Below are 23,658 nucleotides of genomic sequence, written 5' to 3' on the forward strand. Positions count from 1 at the left end.
CGGGGCGGGGGGGGGGGTGGCTCTTGGCTAGGCGGAAGTTTCACTGCCAAGCTGCATGTGGCAAGGGTGGTACCCTGGGCAGAGAGAGAGAGAGAGAGAGAGAGAGAGAGAGAGAGAGAGAGAGAGACGCAAATCTGATAGCTTAAATTTCAGAGTCTGATGGGTATGGCTGGTTCTTCATATTTCCATATATTGCAGTTGGAACTTTGTTCATCTGTCTCTGGCAACAGACCAGTTCAATAGGCTCCTTTGCTATGGAGAACAATATCAAAGGATTCTTTAGTGATTGTTTCTGGTTCTTTCGGGGGTCCTTGTTTATAGCCAGCAAAATGTTTGATTAAAAGTGTGAAAAGTTGGTGGGTTGTCATCCCCTTTGTTTTCTGTTGTTCCCATTTTACAGGTGAGACTGACTGATAGTAATTTGCCCAGGCTCCCGAGTGATTCCATCACTGAGTCTGGATTTGAACACAGCTCTCACACAGGGCAGAAGGAGCTGCCTCATACCAGGCCAGACTCTCTCTCTGTCTATTCTAACTGGCTGGGGCTTTCCAGGAACTCTGGCAGAAATCATTCCCATGACCTATCCGGTCCTTTTAAGTAGAGAGACAGTCTTCTGGATGCAAGCTCTGCTGCTGGGGCCCTCCCCCAAAGTTGCCTGCTGTCTGTCTTTAGGGGATGGAAAACACACACACACACACACACACACACACACACACTCCCAAGGGCGCAATCGAAAAGGAAAGTCTCCTGCATGGCCCTGATGGAAATTACATTAAGCAGCACTCTGTACAAGTGCACAGCTCCCACCAGGGCTTGATTTTGGTGTGGGTGGACCAGGTCTCTCTTGAAGAGAGCTATGAAGACTCCGACAGTGAGACTAACAACAGAACTGGCCTCAAAACTTCTGGTGGCTAATGACAGGTCCTAAGAAACTGGCTCTTTACTGTTCCTAAATTTGCCAAGAAACCATGGGCAAGGATGCCCCCTGGTGTCTGCAAAACTAACAAGTTTATTAGCCGTTATTAATAGTGCTCTGATGAATCCACGCAGAACTATTCCAGCGAGGAAGAAAGTGACAAAGAGATTTTAGCTCATTTTAAAAAGATTGTTTTGCTTTTATGATTGCTGTTATAAGCCACTTTAACTGTAGGATGGGGTGGGGGAACCCTATGCATTTGAGAAGGCTTGCAAGACCCAAAGGAGCCCTGTGTTCTTTTATTTCGCCAATCCCAATCGGCTCACTCTTCCAATGCAGGACAGATGTGGAGTTCTGGGGAGCTCAAAAAGGTCCCGGGTGAGCCAGGAGGTCCTTCCAGATGGCCCTGTCTACCGAGCAGTCATCTGAATCTGTTTGCGCACAAAGCCTGTGAGGGGTGAGATAATGTAGCATGAAGCCAATGTTATGCCACGACGCTTTCTATGGCATTTCCCCATCACCGACACAAAATGTGCAGGGTGCTTTGGGGGCAGAGAGATAGAAGCTGATTTGTTGCATTGGAGCTCCAGATCAACTGTATTCGCACAACTGGAGCTCGCCGGGATGGGACCACGCAGTGGCGTAGCGTGGGTTGTCGGCACCCGGGGCAAGGCAAGTAATTTGCGCCCCCTAACCCGTGGATTTGCGCCCCCTAGCCCATGGTTTTGCGCCCCCTAACCCTAACCCCCAGATGTTGCGCCCGGTGCGGCCGGCCCCCCCTGCACCCCCCACGCTACGCCACTGGGACCATGTCCCATAGGAACATAAGATTGCTGTGTCTTTGAGCATGAGAGGCCTGCACTCTGCGAGGAAGGAAGCCTTTCCTGCTGGAGACCTTTCTGTGGCCAGACCCTCCGTTGCTGCCTCTTTCCAGTCAAGGCTGACATGTTAACGGCACTCTGGGGAGGGGGGGGCAGGTTTGGTGTAATGGGATAATAATATCGGCCTCCCATGCAGAGCGCTTCATCGCTGAGGCAGGCCAGCTGCTAGGGCAGCACGCTTGTTGGCAAAGGGGAACGCATCAGTCATTTTGATGGCATGAGGATGCGGGGAAAGTGGAAATGATTTATAGCATAACAAGGAGAAAAGACACTGGGCCATGTCAGGGTGTCAGGCTCCTGCCTAAGGCAGAGTGGTGGGGGGGGGCAGAGTGGGAGAGCTGGAGTCCTGGCCTCTGGATTAAACACTTCTCCATTAACTCTTGCCAGGGTCTTAAACGTAAAACGACTGTATTTTCTTATTTCTTTATTTATTAAATTTGTTTGCCACCCTTCACCTCTAAATTTCAGGGCAGTTCACAGCATAAAAAATACAAGATAAAAGCACAAGATACATAATGAGAACAAGAGCAAAAACATAACAAACCCATTGTGTGAAATGAATGTCGTCGTCCTCCCCCTTTTTTAAAAAAAGAAAAAAAAGAAAAAAAGATCTGCCTCCTTCTGACCCACAGGATATTCTTTTCAGATTATTCATTTTAATTGCATGGACTCTGCAGCTCCTCCTGCACGTACTACAATTTGGACAAGGCCACTCTGCAAACAAACAAGCCATCAGAGGAGACGCTGCTGAAAGTTCATGCTAAGAATAGACAAGCGACTTGAAGAGAAGAGTTCAGCTATGTGACCCCTCCGCCCCCCGTTCGGAAGCTGGACACCAGAGCCAGACCTGAAGCCTGCTGCCTTTCCTTTCTTCCTGCCCCCCCCCCGAGTGTGCAGTTTGTACAGGGGGTGGGATGACCCCCCCCCAAGAGCACAGAAAGATTCTCAAGGTCTGTTCCCAGCCTGAGAATCACGCTTGGAAATGATCGGATGCTGGAAACGCCCCTGGGGACAAGATCGGCGAAACAGTCAAACTTGAGCTCAGTAACTAGATAACTAAGACTGCAATCCCATCCACACTTACCTGGGAGAAAGTCCCGCTGAAATCAGTGTGACTTAATAGCTTGAGATCATAAGGAGTTTTGCTTGGGGAAATTTGCGGGCCACTTTTATAAAGCCCTGAATTCACTCCTCTGCTAACAGCAAGTTAGGGTTCATCCACATTTTCGCTTGACGCATATTGTGTTGTGTACCAATTGATGCCCCAGTGTCTGAGACCTTTTCTCATTGTTCTTCAGCCGCGCCTTGCAAAAATCTGATCTTACCCGCCGAATGGAATCTTGGTTAAGCAAAATCTCTCCTTGAATTTTCTGTGTATCAGCAGGTGACATACGATTTTCACAAGGCGCAGCCACAGAACAACGAGAAAAGCTCTCAAACCTGGGAGAGAATTAATTGGTAGACAATAATGATCAAAATGACAAACCTAGACAGCATCTTAAAAAGTAGAGACATCACCTTGCCAACAAAGGTCCGTATAGTTAAAGCTGTGGTTTTCCCAGTAGTGATATATGGAAGTGAAAGCTGGACCATAAAGAAAGCTGATCGCCAAAGAATTGATGCTTTTGAATTTTGAACTTTTGAGGAGTCTCTTGAGAGTCCCATGGACTGCAAGAAGATCAAACCTCTCCATTCTGAAGGAAATCAGCCCTGAGTGCTCACTGGAAGGACAGATCCTGAAGCTGAGGCTCCAATACTTTGGCCACCTCATGAGAAGAGAAGACTCCCTGGAAAAGACCCTGATGTTGGGAAAGATGGAGGGCACAAGGAGAAGGGGACGACAGACAGAGGACGAGATGGTTGCATAGTGTTCTCGAAGCTACCAGCATGAGTTTGACCAAACTGTGGGAGGCAGTGGAAGACAGGAGTGCCTGGCGTGCTCTGGTCCATGGGGTCACGAAGAGTTGGACACGACTAAACAATAACAACAATGATCAAAATACGGGTGAAGCGAAAGTGTGGATGACCCCTTAGTGAGGATGGACAAGGGCAGGGAGAGTTAACGCAGTGCCCTCCAGATGTTGCTGGCATACAACTGCCACCCGCTCTAGTAGCCAATGTGGCCTATGGCCAGGGATGGATGAGACTTGTTGTCCACCACGTTGGCTACCCCGGACTTGAGGGCCACATCTCTCCCCACCTCCCTGCTCCTGAGCCGCTTGTACATGAGAAGGTTTCTCTCTTCATCCTTTTCCAGGGTGTGCCTGCCTACCACAGAAGCCACCGGTGCTGTTTGAAAAGCAACTCCCTCTGTGAGAGCTGATCCCATGAGGGCTTGCAGGGAACAACAGGAACACAATGAGAAGCTGCCTCGCTGCCTCTCCTGATTTGCAGAGGAGTATGTGGATCTCTTTCAGGGGTCAGAATGCTGATAGCTGTTGTCCCCTTAGTCTGCTTAAGAGGATGAACAGGAGTGAGCTTCTCTCCAGAGCCGGCCCTACTACTGGACAAAGTAAGGTGACTGCTTCAGGTGGCAGGTGCTGGAGGGGGGGGCAGCAGCCCCCTTGCTCTTCAGGCCATTTCCCTCTGTTGGAGGAGAGAGCTGTGTTAGATCAAATGACTTTCCTCTCCTGAAAGCTTAGGAACCCTCTCATGGTTACCCCATCAAACTGCCCTCTTTTTATGCTTTATACTGTGGCAACAGAGGAACTAAAGCTTCCATTTCGAAGTCATGCTAGAAGAGGAGATTACTCGCAGAATTTTTTTTAAAAAAAACTTCAATTAAAGTTAAATATTACTCATTCTTCCTCCGACACAGTTTTATTCAGGAGGCTTAATATTTAACTTGAAGAGCTTGTCAATAGCAGGCCCGAAGTTGTACTGTCCACCATGTAAAGAAAACAGGAAATCCTATACATAGAAACATCCTATATTTTACCTTGTCAAACAAATAAAATACATGTGTTTATTTAATAACCTTCTCCACAAACAGAAGTAGTTACTGGCACGTGGGAATAGCAAGGTTTGGATTAGCCATTGCAAACCGGGGTCCTTTGAGATGTTTAGAACTCCGACTCCCAGCAGGCATGGGCTGATGGGAGCTGTAGTCCTAAACATCTGGAGGGCACCCAGTTGGCATAGGGTGGTTTAAATGGTAGCTTCTCCTTGTACTTACTACAGGGACTACCCTTTATTCACAGCCAATGTTCCTGTCTAAGATCCGTGTCTAAAAGGGAGACTGCTTTTGTACAATGGCTCTTCGCTGTGTTTGATCGGTCCCTTTGTTTGGAAGATTGATTCCTGTTCGCTCTAGGATGATTTTCCAGTGATAACCGGGCACTCAAAAACCAACTTCTGAAAGCATGGTTAATCATTATGGCTGCTGGCGCTTGTAACGTGTCATAGCGCCGTTAAAGATAAGCTTCACGTAATGGCAAACATGACCTTGTATGGAAAACTTGTCTTGTTTTCACCCTGATTTGCCTTGGTAAAAATGTTATTAAAAAGGACCTTTCCCGTCAGCATCAGAGATATTTTGAAGTGGGGGTTATGACATAAAAAAATACCACCAAGTTAGAGTAGATCTACTAAAGGTAACAGAGTTTTACTTCAACTCCCGTCAAACACAGCATCGTACAACCATATTGATATGTTGTTGCCCGAGGAGACCACTGTAAACAAATCAAAACATAGGTTGGACTCTAAGAATCACTTGTAAAGTAAAGAAGTATATGGATAATTAAGAAAAATTGAAATTATGGAAAATGTACTGATATGTAGATTTGGAGGGAAACTGCTAATAGGAACCATGTGAGGGGGGGAGTAAAGAGATTCAGAGAATCTCATGAAATGATTATAATTGGTTGTAAAAGTTTATTTGTAAAAAACAATAAAAATACCCCCCAAAAGGGTATGTTGTCGCCCAAAATATCTGAAATGCACCAGGTTGTGGGTAGATGGCTCTGAACAAAGCATCACACTGCCCCTCCCAAAACACTCTGCCAATGGCAATTTGGGTTTTCTACAGATTGCTGTTTGCTCCAAATTAGTGGTAAAGAGTAGGTTTTTGTGGGGATGGCACTGGAGTAAAGAAAAGGCACTCGGATGCGGCACTTTAAAGCACAGATCTGACCTTAGAACCGTGCTACAAAAGGAAGTCTGGATAAGCCCCAAGGCAATCAAGCAGAAATAAGAGCCAAAAAGCTTAGGAGTACGTCATAGGAGTGCGTCATAGGAGTACCAGACACTTAAAGCACTTTTAAAGCTCATGGCATCCTTAGCAAACTACAGTTCCCAGGATTATTTAGGGTGAATCCATGTGCTTTAAATGAATGCTGAATGCATGGTGTGGATGTGACCTTAGGAGGGAGGGAGGCACGCCACACATTCACATCATATTTAAAGTATTATGACAACACTTTAAACAGCCATGGCTCCCTGCAAAGAATCCTGGGAGCTGCAGTTTGTTAAGGGTGCTGTGAGTTGTTATGAGACCTTTTCTTCCCCTTGCGGAGGTGCACTTTCCAGAGTGGTTTAACAATCAATCCCCAGGGAACTCTGGGAGTTTTTGGATCTTGGAGGAGAATGGAGAGTCTCCTAACAGTAAAGGTAAAGGTAAAGGGACCCCTGACCATTAGGTCCATTCGTGACCGACTCTGGGGTTGCGGCGCTCATCTCGCTTTATTGGCCGAGGGAGCCGGCATACAGCTTCCGGGTCCTGTGGCCAGCATGACCAAGCCGCTTCTGGCGAACCAGAGCAGCGCACAGAAGCGCCGTTTATCTTCCCGCCGGAGCGGTACCTATTTATCTACTTGCACTTTGACGTGCTTTCGAACTGCTAGGTTGGCAGGAGCAGGGACCGAGCAACGGGAGCTCACCCCGTCACGGGAATTCGAACAGCCGACCTTCTGATCGGCAAGTCCTAGGCTCTGTGGTTTAACCCACAGCGTCACATGCGTTCCTTCTCCTAACAGTAGTACTATTTTATTAAATTATTTCATAAAAATTATACACCGTTTGTTTGTAGAAAAACCTCCAAGCAGTTTACAAAAAGATAAAACAGGGAAATCAGGGAAATTTTACGATACATGCAGAAGTCCTTAACTCACAGAGGATTTGAGACCCATCGGCTACCCTCACCTGGTTTAGCCGGCTGGTCAAAGCTGTTTCCCAGAGCATGGCTTCTGTTGCATTCTGACAGCTTCTCGGAGCCACAGGTGAGAGCTGAGTGCAGGGTGGAGACCAAATGTAGTCAAACAGCCCCAGGAGGAGCACAACGTGTCCCCCACCAGGGTTTTTTTGCTCAATTTTTGTATCCCAAAATTGGGGGTTGTCTTATGCGCAGATGCTGAATTCACAGGGTTAGTTGCGGTTTGTTTGCCCCCAAAAAACGTTGAGGTCATTTGCCCCACCAAAAAACTGATTTTTAAATTTTGGGTTTAAAAAAGTCTTATACATGGGAGTCGTCGTATACACGGGAAAATACAGTACTATCCCCTCCCCCTAACACCTCACTTTAACATAGGCGTAGCCAGGTTTTATGTTGGGGCGGGCAAGACACCCACATTGGCTCTGTCTAGCAGATTTGGAATGAAAACAGTTGCTTTAAATTACCTTCTTTTAACCCCAGATGCTCAGGAAAAAAAATCTGTCAACACCTTTCTACGATTTCTACTTTTAGTTAAGTATTTTTATCTATTTGCCTAATTTAGGGGGTGACAGATACACACCGCCGCCGCCCCCCGCTTCGCCCATGCACCTTATATATATATAGTGTGAATGTGGCGTCAATCAGACACAGTCTTCCCTCTTCCCTCTTAGCCGGCCGCACATGTTTATTTCAATTTTAAACTTGACGGAGGGTGGGAAGCCCCAAGCCCGACTCTGATTGGAGAGCCGCGTCGCCTTTCCACCAATCACGACCGAGAGCACGCACCCGGGGGTCCTCCTGCCCCTCCCCCTCAGAGGCGGAGCCCAGCTGTTCGGACGGGCCAACGGTCACTCCGTGACCGACGGACTGACCGCTTGCCGTCCGGAGTCCCTCCGTCTTCCCTCGTCCCAGCGCGGAGTCTCTCGGCGAGGATGGCGGCCGGCCTGGACTCTCTGGAGGAGTGCCTGGAGCGGCACCTGCCACCCGCCGAGCTGGCCGAAGCGAAGCGGATTCTTTACGGGGAGGCTGTCAGGTGCGCCGGGACTACAAATCCCAGCAGGCTCTGCGTCAGCTCGGGAGAGGAGGGGGAGAATGAGCCCCCCTCCCGTCTCAGCCTTCTTCCACCTGGCGCCCTCCAACTGTTTTGGATCCGGGACTGCTGGGAGTTGTAGTCCAAAACATAAGGAGGGCACCTGGTTGAACCCTATGGGGGGCGCAGATTTATTCTCCTCTTAGCAAGTGTGTGGCAGGCAGAAATGAAACAGGTTAAGCTTTCCCCCTGTAGTTGTTGGGAGGGGAAAAGTTTGTGGATTCCTGCTTGTTGCACAGGTGGAGAAGGCATATTCACCCCCCCCCCCAAATTATAAGGTCGACCCCCCCCTTTCTCTACTGCCTCTTGGGACTTGGCAGCAGTCAGTTGGGTGGTTGGCCATTTCAGGATTTGACATCAGAGCAGGGAAAGGATGGGCAAGTGTGGCCAAACTTCCAAAAGCCTCTGATTCTTTTCAAGGCAGCTGGACTCCCTGCTCCCATCAACCACAGGATCTTCATTGTAGGCCAGCCCTGTTGGCTGGAGCTGATGGGAGTTGCAGCCGAAAACAGCTAGCAGGAACCAGGTTGTGGGGCAGGGGCTGGTGATCTAGGATTTGGAGGAGGAGGGTGCTCATGGGTGAATGAGCTTCCCTCAGGATGATCTGTTTTGGTTTTTTAAAGGTGACATGACAAAGGCAACCCCATTTTGAAAAGGGATTAAATTGGAATGCTTTCTGCATGCTGAAAAGGGCTGAGAGGCTATCAAGCCTAACTCCCCATTGTAAGGCCCATACGTGAACCCACATGCACCCCCCCCCCCTCAGCCAGAGGCTTCAACAGAGTCAGCTGCCTGCAGAGCAAAGGACTTGCAGAAGTGGCCTTAGAAATTTATCCAGTAATATACGATACCCTTAGAACAGCAATTCCAAATGTTGGTTCAGGAGTCCACAAGCCGATTACCAAGCCTCTGCCTCTAGGTTCTGTCATGATGTGTTGCATAAGGAATGTATGTGTATGTGATGTCCGGATCAAGAGAGAGGCCCATCAGAAGGCTATCATGGCAGAGTAGAAATGCTGTACTGCATTTAAGTTCTCCTGAGATGAAATATTTGAGGTTAGTTTGATGGGATGGCTTGCTTGTCGTACAGAGAACCTGCCCATGACAGTTTGCATCTAATGGAATTTGAGTAAACCAGCCTGTCCAGAGCGTTGTTCCAAAACAGTTTTGTGTGACCCCCACTAATTGCTGAACAGAGTGACTTGCTCAAGATTATATAAGAAGTGTGGGATGGGGAAGGTCTTAACCTTTAACCTTCCTTCTCCTCCATCCCTAAATGTTTCTTGGCTGCCAAGGTGCATTGACCTGATATAAATAGCAGATATATAAACCTGCCATATTGCTGTTTCTTATTTTGTACAGGACCGGAGGAAGATTGTTGTATTTTTGTGTTCTTACTTTTCCAGGCAACTGGATTTGCCATCTGCTGCTTTGTCCGCTGCTACAGAAAGGGAGTTTGACCTACAGGGTTATGGATTTGGAGCTGAACCAGAGCAGTTGAGGCCCCCGCGTATTGTCAGGGTGGGGCTGATTCAGAATAAGATCCAACTTCCTACAGATGCACCGGTTGCTGAACAGGTACCACTGAAGCTTGTAAAGGAAGTTCCTGCATGTTTGCAATTGCTGGCTCTTGTCTTTCCAAAGGGAGAGCAGCCCCAGCTTCTTTGTACCATTATGCTTTGTCAGAGACTCAAATCTTTTGTGTTGGCCATATTGTGGGGTAGGAGAGCTGGGGGGGGGGATCACATGTAGCAAGCAATGTGGCCTTTTAGTTTCAGATAGTACATGGGTAAACAAGTCTAAAAATCCCAGAACACAAATGTTAATGGCCCTCTAACGGCTGTGGTGGCTCATTTAACAGAAGTAATGTTTTTGCGTTAACTCTGGAAGTATATACAGTCAAACGTTGGTTCCTGAACACCTTAGTTGCTGAACAAATCGGCTCCCGATTTCTGCAAACCCGGAAGTAAGTGTTCCAGTTTGTGAATGTTTTTCAGAAGCCGAACGTCTGACACAGCTTCTGCTTGGGTGCAGGAAGTTCCTGCAGCCAATTCGAAGCCGTGCCTTGGTTTTTTAACAGTTTTGGCTGTCAAATGGATTCCTGGAATGGATTAAGTTCGATAACCAAGGCACCACTGTACTTGATTCTGACCAAACTAAGACTCCCAGAGGGCCATGGAAATTGGTGTCCCTGGTTTTTTTAGGCTCATCTACCCATGTACTAAGGAACGTGGGTGGCGCTGTGGGTTAAACCACAGTGCCTAGGGCTTGCCGATCAGAAGGTCAGTGATTTGAATCCCTGCGACGGGGTGAGCTTCCATTGCTTGGTCTCTGCTCCTGCAAACCTAGCAGTTCGAAAGCACAAAGTGCAAGTAGATAAATAGATACCGCTCCGGTGGGAAGGTAAATGGCGTTTCCGTGCGCTGCTCTGGTTCGCCAGAAGCGGCTTAGTCATGCTGGCCACATGACCCGGAAGCTGTACGCCGGCTCCCTCGGCCAATAAAGCGAGATGAGCGCCACAACCCCAGAGTCGTCCGCAACTAGACCTAATGGTCAGGGGTCCCTTTACCTTTTTTACCCATGTACTATCTGAAACCCAAGGGGTGCATTGTTTGCCAGATGTGAAATATATTGGCATTATTTTCAGCTCTCCTACCCCACTAATAAACCCATTTAATTGGCAAAGTTTCTTCACTCATCATTGTTAAAGCTGCTGCTGGCTACAGGCAGGGTTTCTTGTCAACCCTTTTTCTCTCAGTATTTTGTACATGGTTGAGCTTGGGAGGCAAAATGAGAGTAAAGGTAGTTTATTTAAATGACCTTTACAGCTGACCTTCTCCCTAGGTAACTGCACTACACAAGCGCATAGAAGAAATTGTGGAGGTTGCAGCAATGTGCGGGGTCAATGTCATCTGTTTCCAAGAGGTCTGGAGTGAGTAGTGTTTTGTTCTGCCTATTTAAATCCTCTCTGCTGCTATAAAAGTCAATTTCAGTTGCGTGCGACTCTTGAATAAAGTCAGAGCAGTCAGGGCAGAAACCAGACTCAAACAGAAAGGTGTTGGTGAGCAAGCTACATTCTCTGGACACAACCCAGGACATCTTTTGTTTCTGTAAAATATTTATGCACGATTCCCACTAAATATCCACTGTGGCTAACAACATCTCCATTAAAAACCATCAAAACATTAAAAATTCAGTTATGAAACCTAAAAAGTGAGATTAAACGATCTGTAAAAGTAGCGACAGAAGATAAAAGTACAGTGGTACCTCGGGTTACAGACGCTTCAGGTTACAGATGCTTCAGGTTACAGACTCCACTAACCCAGAAATAGTACCTCAGGTTAAGAACTTTGCTTCAGGAGGAGAACAGAAATTGCGGTGCAGGGCCGGGGGAGGCCCCATTAACTAAAGTGGTGCTTCAGGTTAAGAACAGTTTCAGGTTAAGAATGGACCTTTGGAACGAATTAAGTTCTTAACCTGAGGTACCACTGTATTACAGTTAAGACCTCATATCAATAGCACAAAATAGTATGAGAAAGACAGGCCCACCTCAAAAGCAGATCTCTGTCACATGCGGAAATATCCTATGGGAGTGACAGGGCGAACTTCTCACATTTCTTATGATGCTCTTTTTGTAGCGATGCCTTTTGCTTTCTGTACACGAGAGAGGCTTCCTTGGACAGAATTTGCGGAATCAGCGGAGAGCGGCCCAACGGCAAGGTTTTGCCAAGAGGTAAAGAGCCAGATTCCTGCCCTGCCTTTTTACAAGCCTCCTCTGCACCGCTGTGTTAAAACAGCCTGTGTGCATTTGGACTGTCCTTTCCACCCTGCATGCAAACTTCCAAGAGTGTGGGCATTTTTCTAGAGCTGGGCCCGGCAACCACATTTGTAACCCAGGGCTGCAACCCTGGGCAGTGAGGCTGCTTCAGTTGCATTTACCCTGCAATCCTGAGTACATGTTTATTCAGAAGTAGCTGTTATTCATTTATTAATTACATGTTGCACAATCATCTCAAAGCAATGTACAATAAAATGGCAAAAAAGTTACAAACATGAACAACAGAGATATTTAAAATGAAAACAGTACAGAATGGACACTCAGGACACAGACATTGTGAAGCAGCCTAACCACCCCTGTGCTTTTGCTTTTGTGTGGCTCCTGGTCATTTCAAGGAGGCTTGCCTAGGAGAACATCTTAGTGGATTGGGCCCCACTGATAAGTAGTGAGTGAGCTGTGCCATTGGTAGGGATTGCAGGTAGATGTGTCTACAGAGGACTTTTGGGAAGTACAACTTCAGTTCTTTTGCTTTTCAGCAAATGCCTGACTTTCTCCTTTTTTTGGCAAAGAGACGAGTGTTTGTTGTTTTCCCCCTCGTCTGAAATGATTTCCCAACCGTCTGTTTCTTGTTGATCCTGAAGGGACTGTAGTGGCTTGCTGTGCATCCCTTTCCATCCTGCTGCCTTCAGTTTAGCACAGGTCAAGCACGAAGTGATTGTAAATGCCAGATTAATTGCATCTTGTTGGATGTTGTTGTGGTTAACGTTCAAGCATATGGGAAAGTAAAATGCCATAAGGGGAAGGAAGAGAAAACATAATTGGATCAAAGGAGACATGACTTATCAGTACTGAGACATAATGCAAAATACACTCTTCAGGGACCAAGGGTAATAGGAGACAAGCTGTTATATCTTTGTTCTAACTTCTCTGGGCAAGACAGTTCCCAGATTCCTTTTTAATGATCTTATGGGACACGTTTCCCAGGAAAGGCCAAGGCTTGGATCTCGAAAAGGTCAGGAGGAATTTGCGGTTCCCCCCAAAATGCTGGCACTGAAGGGTAGTCCATGGAGGCCTCTAGAACAGCCTGGGGTGGGGGGTGGGATGCTCTCGTCAAGACCAGAGGTTGTTTCCTCAAGGTAGTTGGAGCATGGATCTGGGAAGGAAGCAGCACTTATGAGTCAAAACCTCCGCTGTTATGGACAGAAGTGGCATTGCAGGGAATTCAGTGGTTTCTGGCATTATTGAGGAATCATTTCTTCCTTCTTTATGACTAATATTGTTATTAGATTGGGCATAAATAGGATCTGGTTCAGAGAGTGCTTTGCATTGCCACCCATGACAGTAGGAAGAAGTTTCTGACAGTAAGAGCAACTTGACAGTGAAATAGACTACCTCAGAAGATGGCAGACACTTCTTCATTGGAGGTGTTTAAGCAGAGGTTGGATGGCTACCTGTAAGGGATATTTCAGTTGTGATCATTGCAGGGGATTGGATCAGATGACCGTTCCAACTCCATAATCCTTTGATTCTTTGACCTCACTCTGTTTTAGCTATTCAGTCAGCAGACTCTTCTGTAGGCATTTTTTCCTTTTCTCTTGGTCTTGCAGGCCTCCTGCCAACTGGCAGATCTCTTGTGAAAACCTAATCAAAAGTCTTTTTATACTGTTCTGCTGTTTCATCCTGCTTTTCTGATATTTGGTGTTACTATTTATTTTTTATTGTCCCAACTGTTCTGATTCGGTAAGTTGTTCCAAGATCGTCCGCTGAAACGCCGCTAGTACATTTAATAAAATGTGGCATCATTTCCATCACGGCTGCAGCTGGCCAGGAAGCACAACATGGTGGTGGTGTCTCCAATCCTGGAAAGAGATACTGCGCATGGGGAGACCTTGTGGAACACAGCGGTGGTGATTTCGAACACGGGTGCTGTGCTGGGCAAGTCTAGGAAGAATCACATCCCAAGGATTGGAGATTTCAATGAGGTGAGTGGTAGCTTTTGCATTATGGGGAAACAGAGCACTCTTGCTAATTCAGGAACAAATTCCTCCAGGAGCAGCTTTTGCAGGGCGGGGTGGGGGGATGGGGTGGGGTTGTCATGCACACATCCAAATCAAGCGAGCATACAAAAAATACGAGTGTCCTTGTACTTCTGGTTTCACTTTGAGGGTCCCTGGCTCCGTGTGTCTGGTTTTCAGGCTGAGGCTCCCAAATTGTTTGTTTCCTGGCACCAAGGAGCAACTCATAGGAAAGAAATCCTGTCTGAAACCCTGGCAAGCTGTTGCTGTCAGTCAGTGTAGACAATATTGAGCTAGATGGATCAAAGGTCTGACTTGGAAGAAGGGAGCTTCCTAGGTTCTCCTTGTATCTAATATTGCTTAAACCTGTTTGGTATTTGGGAATACGTCCTTTAGCTTGATCACCACAGATATGCCCAGCTCTCGTCATGCCTGCTGCTGCGAGATTTCTGTTAAGGCATCTGGTGTTTTGGACTCCAGGGATCTCATTCAAGTGTAAGTCTGTGTGTTTTGCAGTCAACATACTACATGGAGGGGGACATGGGGCACCCGGTGTTCCAGACTCAGTTTGGGAAGATTGCCGTGAACATTTGCTATGGGCGACATCATCCCCTCAATTGGCTCATGTACAGTCTGAATGGAGCAGAGATCATCTTTAATCCTTCTGCCACTATTGGGAAACTCAGGTACCATTCGGAATCTTGCTTATCTTGCTGCAGAAAGTGGTCTGGTGTATGTGTACGGCCATTACCTTTGATAAAACCCTCAGAAAATTTGGAAAGCTAAATTGCGGTCTTCTGGAGGAGTGCTCTGTTGTAGCCCTGCCTTATCTCTATGCAGGGGCCAAATTGAGAGGGTCTGTGCAAAGCACATGAAGCTCATGAGCTCTCCTAGCCAAAGGGTTGGCAACAAGGAAGACTACCTTGGAAGTCAGTTATTGGAAGTCTCAGGTAGCTGATGTAAGACAGTGTGAGAGGGTAACAAGGGAGAAATAGGAGAGGACCACTCCTCCAAAGCCTTCAATGCCCAATAGCCTTGTCCCGACTGTCACTCCATTGGGCACAAAAGGTTACAGTCAGGTAGCTGCCGCCGGCACCCCAGAGTGACTGTAAATATTTTACGCTAAGAGCTCAAAGGGTTTAGCCATTAACTGAGCCGAGACAACAGACAGGCTCTGTAAGGGCGGGGGAGCTTTGGCAGGAGGGTAGAGGTTCAGCAAACCCTGCATAAAACGCCTCGCTAATGGGTGAGGAAAGAAAACAGCGGGAAATAAGAGGCAGCTTCCAAAAAAGAGAAAAAAACAAGAAAGAGCCAGGAAAGAAAACAAGGCATATGGGTATCGGGTGTGTCTGGGCACTGAATCCTCTATGGGATTGAAGCTGAACAGACAATGTGTGCACCACTCTCAGGACCTAGACTACTCCATTAGGAAAGCTGGCATTTGTGATCTAACCTGGCTTGAGAGCTTTGTCCCTCTTTGCAGCCAGAGCTGGACTGGCTATGGGCACTGCTGCCATCAAAAAAGAAGGTGGCCCCTGCCTGGGATGCAGCCCAGGTTCCAAGGTCCTCTTAGAGCCAGAGTTGTCATTTGCCAATGCAGGAACCTGGGTCCCCTTGCCTGCCAAATGGAGGAGAAGGCTGTCTTGTCGGGGACACTGACTTGGTCAAGCAAGCCTGGCAGCTCTGCCCTTCTCTGTGGCCAGGCCTGGTGGTCTCTGTGGGGCAGATGCTTCTCTCCTCAGGGCCACATAAAGAGTTGAATAAAACAGGCAATCTGGCTGCTCCTACATTAAAACCAAAGGTTCAGGGAGCTAGAGCTCTGTGAAGGCCCAGTTGCATAGGAGCATGCAGGCCAGGAACTGGGGAGGAGGAGTTGCATAGTCCTGCCTCTGAAGCAAGACTCACCCCTCCCTGGATAACTTCCATTAGGAAGAAGGACTTTCTAAGTGATGGAGTGCAGCTGCAAGTTGGAGGCGTTTTGTTACAGGAGCTGTTCACTGTTCGCTTGGATTGTGTCATGCCCAAAAGAGCATCACGAGGGAAAAGGGCTAGCAAACATCTCCTTCTTTGTAAGGGGTTATTAGATTGTCATCCAATGGCGTCTGCTAAGCTTGGAGGCAAAGTTCAGGATATTCCTCATAATGTATGACTTTCTGCCCGAGCTAATGGAGAGGCTGAGAACGGGGTGTCCTGTTTGTTTAGCTGTTCTGTGTCTGTCGGAGGGTCACGATAATTGGGTGGATGTGAAACATTTAATTTTTACCAGGCAAAGAAAATAAGTGGGTGGCTTACGAAACTCACCACTTTAGGGTTGGCCAAAACACGCTGAATGATTTCTAGGACACTGTGATTGCTGCATGGGGGTCATTGTGGCCATGCTTTTATTTCCAAAACTTATTTCTTTGCCCCACAGTTTTGTTTGTTTAAATATTTCTGTAACCCCATTCATATGTGATAAAAAAGCAGGGGTGGGTTGGAATAAAATGACTATTCAGAAGAAAATGGCAGATAAGAGACCAGTGGCTAACAGGTGAGCTTTCAGCAAAGACCAGAATTTCTGGGGTCCTAGGGCGGCACTTGCCTCACGACAGAGTAAAGGTAGTTCCACCGAGAGAGCACTGCAAATACATCTCTTTTATTTGTATTTTGTGTAGGTTTGTTGTGGCCCTCTTATAATCAAAGTGAAGCAAGTTTGAAGCCTGATTTTAAGGTAGCCCAGGTTGCTTCTCAGCTAATTTGAGGAGAGCTTTGGAGAGCTTGCCCAACAGCCACCCCTAGTTGATAGTTATCACAAAGTCCACCTTGGGAGAGGATGGACTTTGCTTGGATTGTGCCCCACGTTATTTTAAAGGGCATGCTTAGGGCCATTAGAGAGGCAAGCGGCAGGTGAGTGTGTGACCTTTTGGAGGCATTTCCTGCTTTCTCAGGGTGGTTTTAGTGAGGCGGCATTATTGACTCTTTCCTTGGTTGCTTTATTGCTTTGGGAGAGTATAAACTAACTGGCAGGAAGAGATTTCTTAGATCCCCTGCAGCAGACAATTTCTGCAAATGATACAAGCAAGCACTTGCTGCGCTCTCTTCCCTTCCCCACAACATGTCTGCATTTCCTGTTTCTCTTCCCTCTGCCCCCTGGTATCATTCGAATCAGGGCCTGTCCCCTGAAGCTGCTTATTGCCAAACTGGTCATGTTAGTGATTGTGCTACACCTTTAGAACTCCCTGCTGGAGATCTCCATTACCACCCTCCCCCCGCAGCCCGCTAGGAGTCCTTTATATCTTCATCTTTCTTTCTTGCTACACATCCACTACAGAAGAGGACAGCGCAATCTGTTATCATATTTGTCAGGTGGAGAGATGTAAGGTATCATAAACAACATTAGCTTGAATCTCCAGACGCTTGAATTGTTTTTCCAAATTGCCTCATGTTGGGCTGGAAATGTCCTTCTGCAGTCAGTCTTATTCCTGTGAAAAATCAAGCTGTTCCATCTACAAAAAAGTAGCTTTTTAAAAAGTAGGAATGAAAAGCAATACAATAAAATGTGCAACAATACAAATTAAAACATGGAATCATGGAATTGTAGATGACGCAAATGGTCATCTAGTCCAACCCCCTGCAATGCGGCATTGGTTCAAACAGATAAACAGATGGAGTGAAGCGAGAGTCTTGACAAAATAAGAAACTTCTTTAGAATCCATTTATAGACACTAAAGGATTTGTGGCGTGGAAAGCACAGCAATCTAAATGAATCCCAACGATGTTCCCTGTCTCCCTGCCCCCCACAGGCATATTAAATAATTCACCCTTCTGCGATAGTGCAAAACGGAAGACAATTTAGGGACTTGGAAGGGGAAGGGCTGTGCAGGAGTCGGGGAGATGTGGAGGTGAGAGCTGCAGTTGCCAAAGCGGGGAAGCAGCCCCTGAGCCTGTCACAAGACGACATCGTGAAGAAGGTGGCCTGTTAAAAAGTGGTATTTCAGGTGATGTAAGAAAGGCTCTGAGTTCTGAATTCATGCCTCTTCCTTTATTATTTCCAGTGAATCCATGTGGCCCATTGAAGCGAGGAATGCAGCCATTGCGAACCACTGTTTCACCTGTGCCGTCAACCGGGTGGGAACGGTGAGGCCTTTCAGCTCTCTGTGCTTGGAGATGCCACCAGTTAGGCTGCTACTCGCTAAAAACAGAGCCCTGTGTGGAACTGTAGGGTATGGCATCAAAATCCCCTTTTCAGCCATCTGCCCTGTCCCTCTAAGTGGCTTTTTAATGCTACTCTCCCCCGTTCTGCATCTTCTCAGCTGCCCTGCTGGCTTCTCTCCCCCACAGCAAAGAAAGTGAGTAGGTTTGTGAAGGTGTTGCTGCTTTGGGATAGCCCAGTGTTGCCAGAAGGTTCTGAGTAGCCAGGAGATGTTGTCTGGAACTGTTCTCCCTCCCTACGTCTCTGGTGGGCCTTTGGCCACCTTGCTCTGGGAGCCAGCTCCTTGAAGGTGGTGAGGACATGCACACTTGCTTCCTGCTGTCACGGATCGGGAGAAGGCATCAGTAGACGGTGAGGCTGCCAAAAGCCCTTCCTTCCCTGTTTCGTAAGGAGCGAAATAACCCCCATTCACAGATGGGATTTGCCTTTCATCCATCAAGGAAATCAATAGACTGAATGTGGAGATAGGCTGCTCTAGAGGATGCAAGCAATACTTTGCTTGAAAGCCAGACACAGCTGATTAGATTTAGAATGATAACAATGGCTTCTGTGTCTTGCATTGTTCATTTCGAGTTTTTCAGGGTGGGTGGGGAAGTGGAAGAGGCTGCCTGGTGCGAAGCAACAGTGCCATCTTCCTTTCATTTTGCACTCTTCTGCTGCCGTGAGGGTGGCTTGATGAATAATTCCTTCTGGGTGATGACTCTTCTGCTTCTTGCAGGAAGTTTATCCAAATCCTTTTACATCAGGAGATGGTGGAGAGGGTAGGTACCTTTGTTTTCTTTTGTATGGAGAGTGATGCTTGTGGGGAGTCTCTTTAGCGTGGGGTGGTGATAGCATGCCAACAAGGATAGAGGTTCCTCCTTCCAATCTGGTTGTTCTTTTCTGTGGTGGGAAGAGGTTTGCCCAGCACCCTGGGAAACTCTGAAATGGTTTGTGGTATTGGGCAAAAGGGCTGAAAAATTAACTCCTTTAATATTGAATTCTGCATTTATATCTAATACTGTGTTTGTTCTGAGGTCACTGAAGACAAGAATCAGAATAGACAAATAACAGATTCATTAGACAGTTGTCTTGAACATTGTGAAACTGTTTGTGAGCAAAAGGGTACATTTTAGGTACCTTTTGCTCAAACAGCAGCTTGTTGCCCCCCTTTCCCCTTCAACTCAACAGGACAGCAAGCAGCTTTTGAAAGCTAAGGCCATTTGAGATGGCACAGAATGGGGAGGGAGTGGAGGGCAAGCCTCTTGGAGTCCCTGCAGCACCTCAAAGCCACCCATAGTTTCCATCCAGCCACACTGGCAAATAATTGGGAAGCAAAAGGATGGGAGAGGCCAGTGCAGCCTCTCCTTCCTGCTGGCCAACTTTCACTGTTCCTGGGAAATGTTTCCTTATCCGGCCTCCTCCTCCTGCCACCCTCTGGCTTTAACAAAAGGGATTTATGTTGTAATAAATTTGTTGGCCATCTTTTTGTTGCTTTTCTTTGCAAAGGAGGATCATAGGAAATCAGGGTGCAAATGTCAGATTGGTCTAGTGACCATGGGTGTAGCCAGGATTTTTTAAGGGGGGGGCAGGCATTTTGTTAGAGGGGAACAGAACCTCAGTTTGCTATGTATTTTTTGTTTTTATTGATTTAGCAGAGCAACTGCCCCTCCCTGCCCCCACTTTACACCCATGTTAAGGACACAAGAAGTGGTCTGCTACGGAATAAAGATCTTGGTCTATGTAGTTCAGTAACGACTTCACTGCAGGGAGCTCCCTAGCACACCCCAACACAGCAGAATCACTTTCCCTTCACATCAGCCAAAGCCAGGGGTGGTAGTGGTCCTGCCTGATGCTGGGTTTGGTTGCTATGCATTTAAGCCCAGCACCAAGCGAGACCAGTCTCCCTTTTCATTGGCTGATGTGAAGGGAGAGTGATCCTACATAGCCCTGGGTTCTTGCTTTGCATGGTCCTTCAAAGGCTCCTGACAACCAGCTGGTTGGAAGCTGCACAAAGCAGGCTTTGGGCAAGTTTTGTCCTTTCTGTCAAGGTCCGCCCTTACCTGTATGTTGCAGGTGTAGAGCAGGTGGGTATGGTTTGCCCCAAACAGTCAAGATAGACTTGTGGGCCAGAGGTTCCCCCCACCCCACCTTACTCTAACTGTTCCATCACCCTGGCTCCCATTTTGCTATATTCATTTTGTTTCTCTTGCTTCTTTGCTATTTATGAAGCCCATCGTGACTTTGGTCACTTTTATGGTTCAAGTTATGTGGCTGCTCCGGATGGGAGTCGGACCCCTGGCCTCTCCCGCACCCAGGATGGGCTTTTGGTGACGGAGATGGATCTAAATCTTTGCAGGCAAGTTGGGGACAAATGGAATTTTAAGGTAAGTCTTTTTTTCACTAAGCAAACCCTCTTGTTTCTATCTGATTTCCAGTAAGGCTGAATTCTGCTGGCATTCAGTTGAAATGCCAATTGGCTTCTGCCTCTAAGTATATTCTGGAGGAGAGAGACTGTTCTGGAATGATAAAAAAATTCCTTCCAGTAGCACCTTAAAGACCAACTAAGTTAGTTCTTGGTATGAGCTTTCGTGTGCATGTACACTTCTTCAGATACACTGAAACAGAAGTTGCCAGTTGTTCTGGAATGGTTTAAGATTTTTCTGGATCTGAGGCTGTGCAGTCAACAGCCCCTGAATTATACCAGGCTGCTGCATCTGACCCAAGGGAACCAGAAAGTTACCTTTAAAGTCTACACACTCTTTTGACATTAATGAAATGACCTCCTTTGGGGAGGGGTGTTGCGGGGGAGGGATAGTGCAGTATGTATATTTTACAGCATCTTTTATATGCACGTTTTAAACTCTCCCATTGAAAGTGGTAGGTGAAATTGCATCATGGACACCTACCTGCAATGTGTCCTGCATTTCACCAGCTTTCCTTGTTGGCGCAGTGAATGCCACACCCTGGGGAGCCAGTAACCACAAAAACGGCAGGTGTCTCTTGAAACAATGATGGTCTTTATGCTCACATTAGCAAGGAAGTCTAGATTTCTTTGACAGGAATGTGACAATCTTGAAGCTGCTTAAGTGAAGACCTTGTTCCCTCTCTCCGTCTGCAGTTCTGTACCCACTCACCTCAAAGTATGCCCCGTCCATCTCAGTGAGGCTTGCCTCCGGGTAAATATTTTAAGATTCACTGGTTGCAAGCTTGAATATCTCAAATAGTTTTCTGTAGCAGCTACCCTAATTGCTTAGGATTTTTATTATTATTATTATTAATATTCCCATCAAATGTCAAAGAGATATGACTTTTAGAAGACATCTGAAGGCAGCCCCGTATAGAGAAGTTTTAAAAGTTTGATGTTTTATTGTATTTTTATATTTTGCTAGAAGCCACCCAGAGTGGCTGGGCAACCCAGTCAGATGGCCAACATATAAATAATAAAATTATTATTATTACGAGTCAGAATTTCATCCTAGTAGGCAAAGATAGCTTTTCTTTTCAGCCATGAATGCAGGCTAGATAATATTGATGTCAGGGAACTGCCATCGGCTCAGAGGCGAGGAACAGAAGGGCAGTTGTGTTACAGGGAGCCTCCGAAAATCTTGCGAAGCAGTTCCTCTTCTGGGGAGGAGGAAAGTCCCACCTCAGGTGGGGAAAAGGTGCAAGGACCAGAGGATGCTTGTGGGAGCCTTAACACTGCTCCTGAGCAAGGCAGACAGGAGTGCCCAGGAGCGAAACATGCCCTTGCCATTGCCCATCCTGCACAGTGGCCTAAGGTGCAAAGAGAGGAGGAGAAGGTTGGGGGTAACGAAACTCTTATCTTGGGGGAGGTCCAAGAAAAGACCACTCCTGGATTCTGCTAGCGTTTGAGCCAGACATGAGCTTTGGGGCTCTTCACTATAAATAGTTTGCACCAAAATAAAAATCTGTAAAACACAGGTTTGGAGTCCTGCCTGGTTACTCTTGAGCAACCGCAACAGCCATCTGACAATTACTAACATTTTTGGCTTTTTTTTTGCAAAACTGTAGAAATGTATTCATTTATTTAAAAATGGGGCTTATGTTTGACTTGCCATTCTGATGGTCTTTTGCAGTGACAGATGGCCAGTGGCAGGGAATACTGAAGTCCCTTTACGTTTTTTTCCAGATGACCGGGAGATACAAGATGTATGCCAAGGAACTGGCTGCAGTTGTCCAGCCTGACTTTGTTCCCAATGTAATCAAAGAGTAGCTTGCCTCTGCTGCTGCTCAGGAAGGTTGGGAGAGAAACATATTGTCCTTCACATGTGACATGGCAGCTCCCCCCTCCAGATGTAGTGCCTCAAAACACATGGTCTGCCTTTTTAGGAGTACTTTGGATGGGATTCATATAATTCCTTTGGGCTTGCCCACTGGGACTTTGGGCTTTCTTTGAACCAGATTCTTTCCCTCCCTGCCTCTCTTATAGCAGAAGTTGCTTGAGGAATGCACAACTGTTTGGCTGTGAGCCATTTTTTAATTTTTTAAAAAATATAGCTTCAACTACTTGATCACTTGGCGCAGTCATGAGGAAATGCTTTGATTCAGGAGTGTTTTAAGTCAGGTGTTTATGAGGGGGTGTGTTTCATACAGGTGGACAGATATGCAACAAAATTATACACCTTTCCTGTAAATGAATCAGAGGAGTGAATCACAATGAAACCATGTTTTGTATTCCATGGCTGTAAAAAGGCCCAAGAGCCAAGACCACAAGAAGAGTCCTGAAGCTGGAGCGGGCCAGAGGACCACCTAGTCTAGCTTTCTGTTCTCACAGCGGCCAAGTGAGAGAGTCACTTAATCTTCAGCTGCCCCGTTGCATCAGTTGCAACAACAACAAAATCACCCCTTGTTTTCCCCTGCTAGAAACTAAGTTTACTCTTAAAAGAGAATTTTAGATTGTGAGGTCTTCTGGGCAGAGATCTGTGCTTTTCTGTTTTAAAGCGCTTGGCCCGTTGATGGAGCTGCTGTAATAATAATAATAAAAACAGTAGATTGGGAAACCTTGAAAATGTGGTTCTTTGCTTTTCCTCGCCTCCAGATGAGGCAGGTGCTTGAGGCTGAAGTGTGTGCTTTCAGGTCTCAGAGCTGAAACTGTAATTACCGTACTTACTCAGCATTTCCTTTTCAAAAATTATCAGCTTGCAATGGTCAGCAAAGAAAGTTGGCACACACTGTGCACTTGCATTAACCACTTAAAACCTTCATTGAGAGTGCCTCAATTACAAGCAAAATATATTTTGCATATAAAATTTCTCTGCAAGTAAAATATCCCTTTTGTTGTTATGGACAAGAATTATGCAGGCTGTTCTTCTGGATCAACTGGGTGAACCAGAAGAGGATGAGATTTGGGCCCATTTACTTGACTGGACCTGTTTCTACCCATCTGTAGCTTCCTTGGTTCTCATGGCTTTGGGCACCAAGAGAAAGGCTCCTTCCCTCTCATGCAGGGCCATGTGCCCTCTGCCAGCAAAGCTGCATTTCATCACCTTTTCTCTGCTTGGGATCTTCAGCCGCTCAGCCACAGCCAACCACCATTCACATCTCCAGAGGAAAAGCTAAAGCAGGTCTCTTAATGAAAGGGGAGTTGCCTGGGCTCTTCTGCTGTGGGAATCTGCAGAGAATCCATTGCTTGCT

General features: G+C 46.8%; 1 protein-coding gene and 1 long non-coding RNA gene across 2 annotated transcripts; one reads left to right on the top strand and one right to left on the bottom strand.

Annotated features, from left to right (window-relative positions):
* Nucleotides 1–1,138: 1,138 nt before the first annotated feature.
* On the bottom strand, nt 1,139–7,713 carry LOC310695025. Its single transcript, XR_014519869.1, has 3 exons — nt 6,937–7,713; nt 2,342–2,511; nt 1,139–1,364 (listed from the first exon to the last, which is right to left on the bottom strand). It is a non-coding gene; the product is annotated as an uncharacterized lncRNA (long non-coding RNA).
* A 45-nt stretch (nt 7,714–7,758) lies between these two features.
* Nucleotides 7,759–23,024, top strand: UPB1 (beta-ureidopropionase 1). The gene is made up of 10 exons (XM_083478790.1): nt 7,759–7,979; nt 9,443–9,614; nt 10,881–10,968; nt 11,675–11,769; nt 13,635–13,796; nt 14,346–14,515; nt 17,864–17,945; nt 18,740–18,782; nt 20,233–20,387; nt 22,154–23,024. The coding sequence occupies exons 1-10, from the start codon at nt 7,879–7,881 to the stop codon at nt 22,235–22,237; spliced, it is 1,152 nt and encodes a 383-aa protein (XP_083334916.1). The 5' UTR covers nt 7,759–7,878; the 3' UTR covers nt 22,238–23,024.
* The last annotated feature ends 634 nt before the right edge of the window (nt 23,025–23,658 follow it).

Source organism: Podarcis liolepis (assembly GCF_965112155.1).
Source record: "Podarcis liolepis genome assembly, chromosome: 15".
Lineage (NCBI taxonomy): Eukaryota > Metazoa > Chordata > Lepidosauria > Squamata > Lacertidae > Podarcis > Podarcis liolepis.